Raw genomic sequence first — 11,690 nt, forward strand, 5'->3', positions numbered from 1 at the left:
GGATGGGGCCGGCCCAGGAGGATGGGGGCGGGCCCAGGAGGATGGGGCCGGCCCAGGAGGATGGGGGCGGGCCCAGGAGGATGGGGCCGGCCCAGGAGGATGGGGGCGGGCCCAGGAGGGTGGGGGCGGGCCTGAGCCGGGTAGGCCCAGGTGGGTGAGGGGTGGACCCAGGTAAGTGAGGGCTGGGCCCAGGTGGGTTGGGCTCAGACCACTGCTTCTTCTTTGAGGTTGGCCTTCTTTCTGCAGCCTCCATATAAGCTGGGGTCAAGGAAGGCTGTAATGGCATAGACTAGTTAAGCAAATGGGCACTTTGAGGGGGCGGTAGGCCTGGGCCATGTTTCCTGAGGTCTTGGGTCCACTTGGTGTCCGGTCGGCAGGAAGCTCTGCAAGTGGGCAGAGGTCATCAGCTCCATGAGGGAGGTGGTCGCCGCATGGTGCCCAGGGCATCGGGTGGACGCTTGGGTAGGTGGTCAGACGCAGCGCCCGTGGGTGTGGGTTCACAGCGGGGTACCAGGGGCCAGCTGGCCTGGCGTGGGCAGGAACCACAGCAGGTGGCCTGTCCTTTCAGGAGGCCGAGGCCGCTGTATCAAGCAGGGGGAGAACTGGTACAGCCCCACCGAGTTTGAAGCCATGGCAGGAAGGGCCAGCAGCAAAGACTGGAAGAGGAGCATCCGCTATGCGGGGCGGCCACTGCAGTGCCTCATCCAGGTACCCCAGCGCTCACCTCCCCGCCTCCCGCCTCCCAGGGTGTCAGCTACGAGGCTCCGAAGGCCCGCAGGCCGGAGTCAGACAGACAGGGTTTGAGTCCTCAACTTGCTGTGTGACCTGGGGCAAGTTACTTAACCTTTCTGTTTCCTGATGTTTCAAATGGGATGTTGAGGACGTTTGCACGGTACCTTGTGCAAGGATAAGAAATAGATGAGGCAACACAGCTTCCGTTTGTTTATTTATTGACAGGAAAAAGTCAAATGAAAGTTTAATAACGTGTGTGGGGGAGAGACCCGATAAGACGGAGTAACTCTGTCCATGACTTTTTGAAAGACACCAGGTGTCTCTCAAGCTTATCCGAGGGGAGAGGGCCCCTGCTCCTGTTTCCAGTTTAGCTCTTGGGGTTGGCAGAGGCGTCACGCCCGTACTCCCTGGATGGGAGAGGTGGATGGTGTGTGCACAGAGGTTCTGGAAAGAATGGGGTCCATGCTCATGGGGGGGGTCAGGGTGAGTCTGGTTGGAGCCTGGGCCTGTCGCTTGAGGGCCACCCTCATTTGTCGCGGTGTCTCACACCCTCTCCTGTCGCGGTGTCTCACCTGTTGCAGTGTCTCTCACCCTCTCCTGTCGCGGTGTCTCTCACCCTCATTTGTCGCGGTGTCTCTCACCCTCTCCTGTCGCGGTGTCTCTGACGCCCTCCCCGGGTCGCGGTGTCTCTCACGCCCTCCCCGGGTCGCGGTGTCCCTGACGCCCTCCCCGGGTCGCGGTGTCTCTCATCCTCTCCTGTCGCGGTGTCCCTGGCGCCCTCCCCGGGTCGCGGTGTCTCACGCTCTCTCCCTGTCGCAGTGTCCCTGATGCCCTCCCCGGGTCACGGTGTCTCTCACCCTCTCCTGTCGCGGTGTCCCTGACGCCCTCCCCGGGTCGCGGTGTCCCTGACGCCCTCCCCGGGTCGTGGTGTCCCTGGCGCCCTCCCCGGGTCGCGGTGTCCCTGGCGCCCTCCCCGGGTCGCGGTGTCTCTCACCCTCTCCTGTCGCGGTGTCTCACGCTCTCTCCCGGTCGCGGTGTCTTGACCCCAGGACGGCATCCTGAACCCTCACGCGGCCTCCTGCACCTGTCCTGCCTGCTGTGACGACATGACCCTGGTGAGCGCCCCCGCTGTTTCCCCCTTAGGTTCCCCTCAGACTCTGTTCTTCGGCTGTTGCTCTGGGGGCTGAGGCCTCAAGTGGGCCCAGGACTGCTCAGGGGACCCGAAGGGGACCTTCCTAGATAAAGTCAACCTTGTGACGTCCCCGTCCTGCCCCCCAAGTGTTTTCCTGTGATGATGACAGTGTGGTATTTTACATCTTGCATTTTTAACATCTGCCTGGCACTGCTGTGTATAGAGAACTCGTAATGTCTTTTGAGGTTTTTCTTACCCTGACTCCTAACTGTTTAAAGATGGGTGGTGCTCTAACTGACGTTGCTGAGTGGCTTTCAGCGTGATGCCAGCATGTCATGTGTGAACCACCAGCTTTGTTTCAGCCTTTCTTATTGTTGAATATTATTTTAAATGTCTCAGAATTTAAAAAACTGTTCAATGAGGTTTCCTCATAAAAATTTTTTGTAAGGTTTTTTTCTTTTTTTAGTACTTTTAAAACATTTATTTACCTTTGGCTCCCCGGGTCTCCGTTGCCGTGCGGGCTTTCTGCAGCTGCAGTGGGTGGGGGCCGCTCGCTGCAGGGTGTGGGCTCTGGGACGCGCAGGCTTCGGCAGCGGCGGTGCCTGGGCTCAGGAGCTGTGACGCACGGGCTTAGTTGCTCCGCAGCACGTGCAGTCTTCCCAGACCAGGGATCGAACCCGTGCCCCCTGAATTGGCAGGCAGATTCTCAGTCACTGTACCATGAGGAAGTCCTCCTTTTGAAAGTTCGATTGCTCATCTGGTTAACTGTTAGCAGCTGTGGAAGAAAGCTAACTGGAGAGACATTCCTGACTGGGAAAACCCAATATTCTGAAACTGCCTAGTTTGTATACAGATCACACGTGATTCTAATAGAATGTTGCTGTTCAGTCACTCAGTCGTGTCCGACTCTTTGTGACCCCGTGGACTGCAGCACACCAGGCTTCCCTGTCCAGTGAGTCCATGATGCCTTCCAACCATCTCATCCTCTGTCACCCCCTTCTCCTCCTGCCCTCAATCTTTCCCAGCATCAGGGTCTTTTCCAGTGAGTCAGCTTGTGGCATCAGGTGGCCGAAGAATTACCCAGCAGGATATTTGTGTGAGAAGAAAATACTTTTCAAGTTGGCTTGGGGGGGCCGGCAGGTGATGTTCTTGGAGATCTTGTAGGGGTCAGAGGAGCAGAGCAGGGGGTTTGCTCCGTCAGGAAGCGTGGAGCACACAGCAGGGCTGTCTGTAGTCCCTGCAAATGCCAAAACCCCGAGGTGCGACCTGCAGGGCGGAACCTGGATGCTGAAAGCTAGAAGCTGCCAGAAGAGAACTCAGGGGCGCTGTGGACCTGTGGGGTGGGAGCCTCTGTGGGGAGCGTGCTCTTCTCCCTAGATAGGTCTGCAGGTGTGACGTGGCTCCCTTCACAGTCCTGGCCGGATTTTAAGGACTCTAAGGTTTCTGTGGAAAGGGAGAGGAGATGGGATTGCAGCAGGGCTCTGAGGATGAAGACTAAGACTGGAGGGGCCTCAGCTTGGGGCCCCAGACCTGCTGAGTGGGGTCCTTGGGTGAGAGTGTGTGGTTTTGCGGAGGAGGGCCTGTCTATCTAGGGGCAGACCAGCCACCCACACTCAGACCCAGAAGGTGTGGGGACAGTCGACACAGTAGGCATAGAAGTGACCCTTGCCTTGACTTAGACGTCATACTTTATACACCAATGAATTGAAAGTGGATTCTAGAGTCAGATTTGTTGAAAACAAAACTAAAGTTTTTAGAAGAAAATCTTTGTGATCTCAAGTTAGACCTGGGTTTTCTTAGACATGGAACCGAAGGTGCAGTCCGTGAAAGAAAATCTTGTACGTCTCCTTCATCAAATGGACACATTTTGGCTTCCGAATCAGGAACGGTGGTCTGCAGAGCTCCATGGACAACCCCCAGAGACATAATCCTCATTGGCGAAATAATGGAAAAAGCCTGCTTAGGATCTCTGAAAGCTGTCCTGGCGGCATATAGCAAAAAATATTTATCCGGGAGAATTTTGTGAGTCTGGTGTGTGAGCCAGGGCCTGCTCCCTGCCTATGGCCCTGCTCGGCTGAGGGGAAGCTCCGTTCCAGGCCCCCGGCCCCGCTCGCCCGTACCCCATGCGGTGGGATTCCCTGCGGCGGAGGCAGCGATGGGACCACCGAGTTAGGCTGATGGCGTGAGTGCTGCCGAGGCTCCGCTCCGGGGCAGTGTGTGGGCGGATGCCAGCTAAACGACTGTCCTGCGGCGTTTTCTCTAGATGTGTCCCGAAAGCCCCCAGTGCAGAGCCCCAGGTGCCTGGATCCCACAGCGGAGCAGTTTGCAGAGGGTAGAGCAGGCGGCTGGAAAGAGCGGAGCCAGCAGCTGGTGTGGCAGCTTGACTGCTGCTGCCCGGAGGGGCCCGCAGGGGACGCCTTGTGCAGGACTGCAGCTGGGAAGCCTGGAGGGGAGCAGCCGTCTGCCCGGCGGCTCAGTCCAGCCCCCAGGATGTCCAGCTTCAACAGAAATCACGCGACGTGTAAAGGAACGGGGATGTGTGGGCCCCGTGGAGGAACAGCAGCAGGCAGGAGATGCTTCCCTTTGCAGCAGCAGCTGAGGGGGCTTCAGGCAGGCTCTGTGTCTGCAGGGCGGAAGCATTCTCAGCAGGGGTCTCGGTCCCAGTCGCCGGGGCTGGGGCGGGCACCACTCCCGGGGCAGCTGCCGCACACGCGGGCTTTCTCACAGCTGTGGAGGCGGCAGCCCGGGCCCCAGCACTGGTTTGCTGCTGACTGGGGCTCCTTTTGGCCTGCAGGCTCTCACTCACGTGGCAGTTAGGGGGTGTTTCTGGTGTCTCCTCCTACAGGGACACTAATCCCACCAGGTTAGGGCCCCACCGTCCTTACTCCTAATGCAGCCACATTGCTGGTTGAGACCTCACAGTTCAGCCCAGAGGGTGTAACAACAACATCTCATCACGTGGAGAAAATCACAAAAGGGAGGAGCCCAGCGGAGATCCTGGGGTTGAGAAGAAAGTCCACGCCTGGGTCCACAGCACATGCGGGAGGGCAGCAGTGAGCCCGCGAGGTCTCGGGCACGAGCTGGAGGCCCCCCAGCCGTCCCCTTGTCCTGCCTTCCTGCTCCATCGAGGGCCTCTGCTCCTGTGCGTCCAGCTCTGTGGGGTGCCCCCTGCCCTTGTGGGCCCCATTTGGTTTCTGTCTTCTGGGAATTCTCAAAACTCTGGTGTGGACGCAGGGCGTCCGTCGGGACGGAGTCTGGGGTGGTGCCCTCACAGCTCCCTGTCCCCCACCCCCTAGAGCGGCCCCGTCAGGCTCTTCGTGCCCTACAAGAGGCGCAAGAAGGAGAGCGAGCTGCCAGCCACGCCCGTCAAGAAGGACACGCCTAAGAACATCACCCTGCTCCCCGCTACCGCCGCCACCACCTGTGAGTGTCCGCAAAGCCCCTGCCACCACGCGTGCTCTTAGCGCGTCCTGCTCATGCGTGTGGCCCAGGACTTTGGGTCTAAAACGGCATGGGTCCTGCTCCCAGAGGCCCCTTGGCCTCCTGGGTCCCGGCCTCTCCTCCACACCAGCTTCATGCCAAGGCCAGGGGTCTGGGTCTTGGGCAGCCCCCCGCCCTCAGGGCTGTGTACGCCCCAGTGGGCAGGCGAGGCTGGTGGGAGTTGAGGGAGGAGCCCCTGCTCCTGAAACCTTAAGATGGTGGGTGGGGGTGGAGGGAAGACCCAAAGGGAGGGAAGGTCTGGGGGCTGACGGGTCCTCAGAGACTGTCCACGACCCAGTGGGTCCTTGGGGGCCTGGAGGATATGGAGCTCTGAGGAGGCGTGGCTGCTGTTTCTCTTCAGCTTCGATGAGTGTTTTCCTTAGAGTGTGTGTTTAGGATCCAACAGCGGGAGCCGCCTTGAGGGGGCGTGGGCCTTGCCCTCACTGGCGCCGGGCGCCACCCTGTGGAGGTGGACTGGGGGGCCCCCGGGCGCTGCTGCGCACCGCACGCCACCCCCTCCCCAGTGCTGGGTTTCCGGCTGGGCGAGTGACGGCTGCCCTGCCCTTGCAGTCACCGTGACCCCCTCAGGACAGATCACTACCTCGGGCGCACTGACCTTTGACCGGGCGTCCACCGTGGAGGCCACTGCCGTCATCTCGGAAAGTCCGGCCCAGGGCGACGTCTTCGCAGGAGCCACAGGCAAGCTGTCTCAGCCCTGCTGCCTTGGCCCCGAGAGGCTCCCCCTTCTACCTGCAGGAGCCGAGGAGACCCCGGAGGAGTGGGTGGGGGCTGGGGGCTTGGCCGGTGGTGGCAGGACCCAGACCTGAAAAGCTGAGGCTGCCTGTGGAATGTGGAGAGAGCCGGCGGGCAGAGGCGCCCTGTGCGTCTGTAAACTCTGAGGCCACCTTAGGGAGCGAAAGGGAGCAAGCGGGAGCCCACCCACTCCTGTGCCGGTGTGTCCCCCTCCGGGCCCCCGGCGCGTCCTCGGTTCCGTCCCCCTCTAGGCCCCTGGCGCTGTCGTCGGTTCCGTCCCCCTCCGGGCCCCTGGCGCTGTCGTCGGTTCCGTCCCCCTCCGGGCCCCTGGCGCTGTCCTCGGTTCCGTCCTCCTCTGGGCCCCTGGCGCTGTCCTCGGTTCCGTCCTCCTCTGGGCCCCTGGCGCGTCGTCGGTTCTGTTCCACTCCAGGCCTCCGGCATTGTCGTCGGTTCCGTCCCCCTCCGGGCCTGGTGCTGTCGTCGGTTCTGGTTTCCTCCGGGCGCCCGGTGCTGTTGTCTTCCTTCACTTGTGAGCTCGAGGGCTGCCTGGCTGGGCGCGCAGCAGCGGGGTCACGGGCGTGGCGCCTCTCTCCGCACAGTGCAGGAAGCGGGCGTGCAGCCTCCGTGCAGGGTCGGCCACCCGGAGCCCCACTACCCCAGTTATCAGGACAGCTGCCAGATCGCACCGTTCCCCGAGGCCGCACTGCCAACGTCTCATCCCAAAATAGGTGAGTGAGGAGGAGCCCCGCTCCCGAGGTCTGGGGAGGCAGGGCTGTTTGTAGACTGGAAGCTTCTGCCGGATGCTAGGTGGGGCGCGGCTGCTGACCTAGTGCCCTGTGCCCTGCAGAGCCTGAACCCGCCAGGCTCCACCCGGGGACCTGCACTGAGATGGTGCCCCTGAGGGCACTTGTCCCTGGCTTCAGGTGTGAGAGTGTGTGTGTCTGTGACTCACTGGCCTGCAGCTGCCAGGACGTCCCCGTGCGTGTGTGTGTGATTGCCACTACCTGCCTCCCCCAACCCACCTCCTAAAGCCCAGCCCAGCCCCAGCAGAGCCCCAGCAGGCCACGGCCAGCCTCGGGGGTGTCCACCCCACGTGACCGCAGCACCCCTGCCTACTTGCTCCTCGCCGATTCCAGGGTGGACCTGGGGCTTCCTGTTTCCTTCAGGGCGGTGCAGCCTGTTCCTGGGTGATCATGCCGGGGTGGGCTCTGGTCTAGCCCGCGGGGTCCCCGAGGGCAGCTGCTGCCCGCTCTGTCTGCCCTGTCCCGCTGCCCCTCCCCTTAGGCCCGGTGCAGCGAGGGCTGGGGGCTCGTCTCGGGGTCCCGTGCTCCCAGGCCGCTGCCCTCCCGGGGGCGGGTTCCCAGCCGAGGTCTCGCCGCTCTGTGGGTCTGGCTCCTGAGCGCTGACCGTGCATCTCGTGTAGGTGGGTACACCTGGGAGCTGGAAACGGGCCTTGGTGGGGCACGTGCGCCAAGGACTCAGCCGGTGCCCCCATCAGGGCTTTTCCTCAGAGAAGGCTGACGTCCACAGGGTGCGCGTGTCTCCCCTGGGGCGTCTCTGCCCAGGCCCCTCGGGACAGAGGTGGGCAGGCCTTGTGCGTCCGAAGTGTGAGTCTCCACGTCCTGTCCAGAGCCAGCGTCGTCCCAGGTTCCCTTTCCACCCCCATGATTTCTTCTGCAGCTGAGAGGAACCTGCCCCCTGCCAGCCCTGATCTGTGCCCCAGACCCCGTGCCCACAGACGGCCCTGAAGTTTTCTGTGTGAGCAGAAACGAAACCAGGAGGCTTCAGCTCCTGCTTGCAGTTGGCATGCCGTCCATGGTCAGGCGGCTGTAGCCGCAGCAGGGGTTAGAGGGGGAGCCGTGGGGCCGCGGTGAGGGCGTCTCTGCCCCTGCAGCGTCCTAGTCCCCTCTAGGCCTGCGCTCTGTGCACCAGCCCGCTCTCCCACACTTGCTGAGAACACGGAGGCCCCTTGGAACCAGGCGACATGCTGACTCCTGCTCTGTTTTGCTTCCCTCGGGCTAGTGCTGACGTCCCTGCCGGCCCTGGCAGTGCCGCCCTCCACCCCCACCAAAGCTGTCTCCCCCTCGGTGGTCAGTGGGCTGGAGGTGTCGGAGCAGCGGAGCTGGCTGTACCTGGAGGAGATGGTCAACTCCCTACTCAGCACCGCGCAGCAGCTGAAGACGCTGTTCGAACAGGCCAAGCAGGCCAGCTCCTACCGGGAGGCTGCCGCGGCCCAGGCCCGAGCCCAGGCAGACGCCGAGCGGAAGGAGGTACCGTCAGCGCCGCAGGCCTGCGCCCGCCTTCCCGGGCAGGGGCGCTGGGGGTGCTCGCGCAAGCGAAGCTTCTCTGCTAGCGAGGGCAGGCGTCCCCCTCCGGTGTTTGGCTCTCACACGCTCCAGGGCACCTGTGGGAGACGGCGCTCGTCAGGCCAGCCTCCCTGGGGATCGTCTCCGGTGACGCAGAGTCGCAGGGGCAGCGGGGGTGTTGCCCGTCACGGTCCCCATGGACTGTGGTTTTCTCACCAAATCTATATAAGAAAAATTTTCACTTTAGTACCGCTTTTTGTAGACAAGAGGAAAGAAGGTTTTATCGGGTTCTTAATTATGCTTTTGTTTTGCTGAAGCTTGCAGGATGAGGCAGGGGCCTGGGGAGGGCTGTCATAGCCAGGAGGCGGTGGACAAAAACCCACCTGCGTCCTGTGGAGGCTCCTTTGCTCTGACCAGTCCCGAGCGGCCGCCTGGCGTGGTCGCCCCTGCTGTCTCGGATGATTCTGACCCTCTGGTCGTCTCAGGGTCTGCTGTGCTCACTCCTCCCCTTGCACCTGGGGACACCCTGCTCCTGCTGGTTCCAGGCACCTTGATTCCAGGCAGAAGCTCTGAGCTCTGCTGGGTTCTGTCTGCTCACCTGGCAAGCGCTGGACTTGGTCCTTGAGAGCAGCTGAGCTGGCTGCTCTCCCACCCGTCATGCGGGGCTCTGTCTTGGAGTCCACTGCTGGGCATGGCTGTAGGCCTGGTCCGGGCAGGACGGGCATGGCCTAACTGCTGTTCTCACGTGGGGCTGCAGGCGCTCCTGGAGGAGGTGGGGCCACCGTGGGCACAGCCGTCTCGCCCGTTGTTTCTGCTGGCTCAGCCCCAGGCTGGCTCCCTGGGGACAGGCGGGTCCGCTTTCCTTGGTTCCCAGCCGTCTGCAGCTCCAGCCTCAGCCTTTTGCCCACACCCTTCCCTCCCCTGGCCCAGGTTCAACGTCATCCCCCCACTCCCCGCCAGTTCCTGCCCCACCTGCCAGGGCCTTCCCCCAGCCAGGCCCCCTCCGTTCCTACCTGCTCTCCTTGCTTTCCAGACCTCAGATCGTTGCCTTCTGGCTCTGTGGTGACTGTCCGGAGGGTCACCTGCTGGCGGCTCTGGTGACCCGAGTGAGAGCTGCCCTTTCCTCTTTGGCTTGGGAGGCTGTTCGCCTGACCACAGTGCCCTCGTGTTGCTCAGAGACTAGCTTTTTAATTGTTTAATATTTGCATATTTCACATTTATCAGCATTTTACTACTTTTATTTTTTAAATTTTTATTTGTATGTGGTTTTGCATTATAACCAGCCTTTGCTGTTTTTCTGGGTTCATATGTTCACATATTTATGATCTTATATTTAGAAAAATCTCTAACACACGTAATGAAATCATATTCTTTTTCTCGTTGAAACACGGTTCACATGCTGTAGGATTTACCCCTTTAAGCTGCACAGCCCAGGAGCTTGCTCACACACTCGTTCAGCCGTCCCCATTGATTCCAGGGCTCTTCACCCCCCAGGGGAGCCTCGAACCCGTGAGCACCACCCTACCAGCCCCAGGTCCCCGCTACACTCGCCCGCTTTCTCTCTCTGACTCTGCCTGTCCCCACCAGCCCCAGACCCCACTACACTCTTTCTCTCTCTGACTCTGCCTGTCCCCACCCTGCCAGACCCCGCTACACTCGCCAGCTTCCTGTCTCTGGCTTTGCCTGTCCCCACCCCCCGCCCCAGACCCCGATACACTCACCCGCGTCCTGTCTCTGGCCTTGCCTGCCCTGCGCATTTCTTGGAACCGGGAGTCACCCAGGATGTGGCCGCCTGTGTCTGGCTCCTCCCTGACAGTGTGTGCTTATGGTGCTCCCACGCGGGGCCTGGACTAGTGCTGCTGCGTCCCGGGCTGCTTTTCACTCCTCCGTCAGTGGGCGCTCCCAGTGCTCCTGCCCTCTGACCTCTGTGCACAGCCGTCTGTGTGGGTGTGTGCTGTCCCTTCTCCAGGGTGTGAGGCTGGGAGCGCAGCCGCTGGGTCCGTGGAGGCTCCCGGTTCACTCTCTAAGCAGCTGCCAGGCTGTATGCCCCTGTGGTTGCCCGTCCAGTGTCCACCATCGTGTGTGCCATCCCCCTGCTGAGCCTGGGGGGTGTGGGGAGACCCTTGTCCTTGCTTAGAGTCCAGGGCCGGGAGTGCAGGTGTGGGGAGACCACCTGCACCCCCCACCTCAACAGTCAGACCAGCTGGACAGTGGTGGCGGCTCGGGCTGCTGACTGCACGGGAACCAGGGCCTCACCCCAGGAGGGAAGTGCAAAAGGAAGCGGTTTAGCTTTCAGTTTTACGTTTTTCATAGATTTTCTTGGACTTTCTTTCACAGAATAAAACTACAAGTAAATTCTGTGAAAATTACACACAGATGGGCTGAAAGAGAAAGTATAGATTAGGGTGCAGCGTGGGGTTCCCACCTGGTCGGGTCGTGTGGGCGCTTCAGCTGGGCCAGCTGCCTGGGTTTTGTTTCTCAGATAGGACCAGCCCACAGTCACGGCTGGGCCCATCCACATGAAGGGTCCAGAAGCTGAATTCCTGCCGTGCAGACCTCCTGATCTGCGTGTCCGGCGGCTCAGCCAGGAGTGTCTGGCACAGTGGGGCTGCTCAGGTCCCCACCCCTGGAACACTGGGCTGTGCGTTTTGTTTGTAATTTCACGTATTTCTAGGAAAGGAATGTGACATGAAGTGCCCTTATACTTAACAGTCCTGTTTGGTGGAAGATGCTCGGCCTTTAGTGAGAGGCTTGAGCTGCCTCCCCCACCGGGACATCACCACATCCATAGCCTGAGTTCTGACAGCGGTGGGGGCTCACGGGCAGGCCCGTCCTCTCTCGGGAGCCGTTGGCGTGACGTGCCCTCACATGGCCGTCCTGTAAGCTGCACACGCGGCCAGGGGAAGCAGGCGTCCTCTGTTCTGGCTTCACTGGTTGGTGGAGCCGGTGTCCTCGTGTGTACGTGCGCCCACGCCGGCGGTTCCAGGCTCCTCGGGTGACCTGGGTCCGTTTCCTGAGGTGTGGGCTGGCCACCCTCCGCGCCTGGTGTGCTCACCTTTGTAACCGCTGACGTGCCTGAGCCGTGGCCCCTTCTGGCCACAGTGCCTGGACCCTGGGTCTTGGGAACCAGACGCCTTGGGGAGCCTTCGCCAGGATCATCTGGGGACTGAGGGGTCATGACTTGACTCATGCGAGAGAGACACCCAAAACGTGTCCCTGAAGCAGGTGGCGGCAGTGAGAAGTGACCTTCAGGGTCTGGGTGGAAGGAGCCAGAAGGCTGGGGGTGG

At 61.4% G+C, this 11,690-nt stretch overlaps 1 protein-coding gene across 1 annotated transcript in view; it reads left to right on the forward strand.

Annotated features, from left to right (window-relative positions):
* Positions 1–8,797, forward strand: part of DEAF1 (DEAF1 transcription factor) — a 13,810-nt gene extending 5,013 nt beyond the window's left edge. The window contains exons 5-10 of the mRNA XM_040255454.1: positions 569–708; positions 1,782–1,847; positions 5,161–5,287; positions 5,915–6,043; positions 6,697–6,825; positions 8,120–8,797. Coding sequence (XP_040111388.1) covers positions 569–708; positions 1,782–1,847; positions 5,161–5,287; positions 5,915–6,043; positions 6,697–6,825; positions 8,120–8,718 — 1,190 coding nt within the window. The 3' untranslated portion in view covers positions 8,719–8,797. The remainder of the gene's footprint in view (positions 1–568; positions 709–1,781; positions 1,848–5,160; positions 5,288–5,914; positions 6,044–6,696; positions 6,826–8,119) is intronic.
* The last annotated feature ends 2,893 nt before the right edge of the window (positions 8,798–11,690 follow it).

This window comes from Oryx dammah, unplaced genomic scaffold (genome assembly GCF_014754425.2).
Source record: "Oryx dammah isolate SB20612 unplaced genomic scaffold, SCBI_Odam_1.1 HiC_scaffold_15, whole genome shotgun sequence".
In the NCBI taxonomy this organism is placed as follows: Eukaryota; Metazoa; Chordata; class Mammalia; order Artiodactyla; family Bovidae; genus Oryx; species Oryx dammah.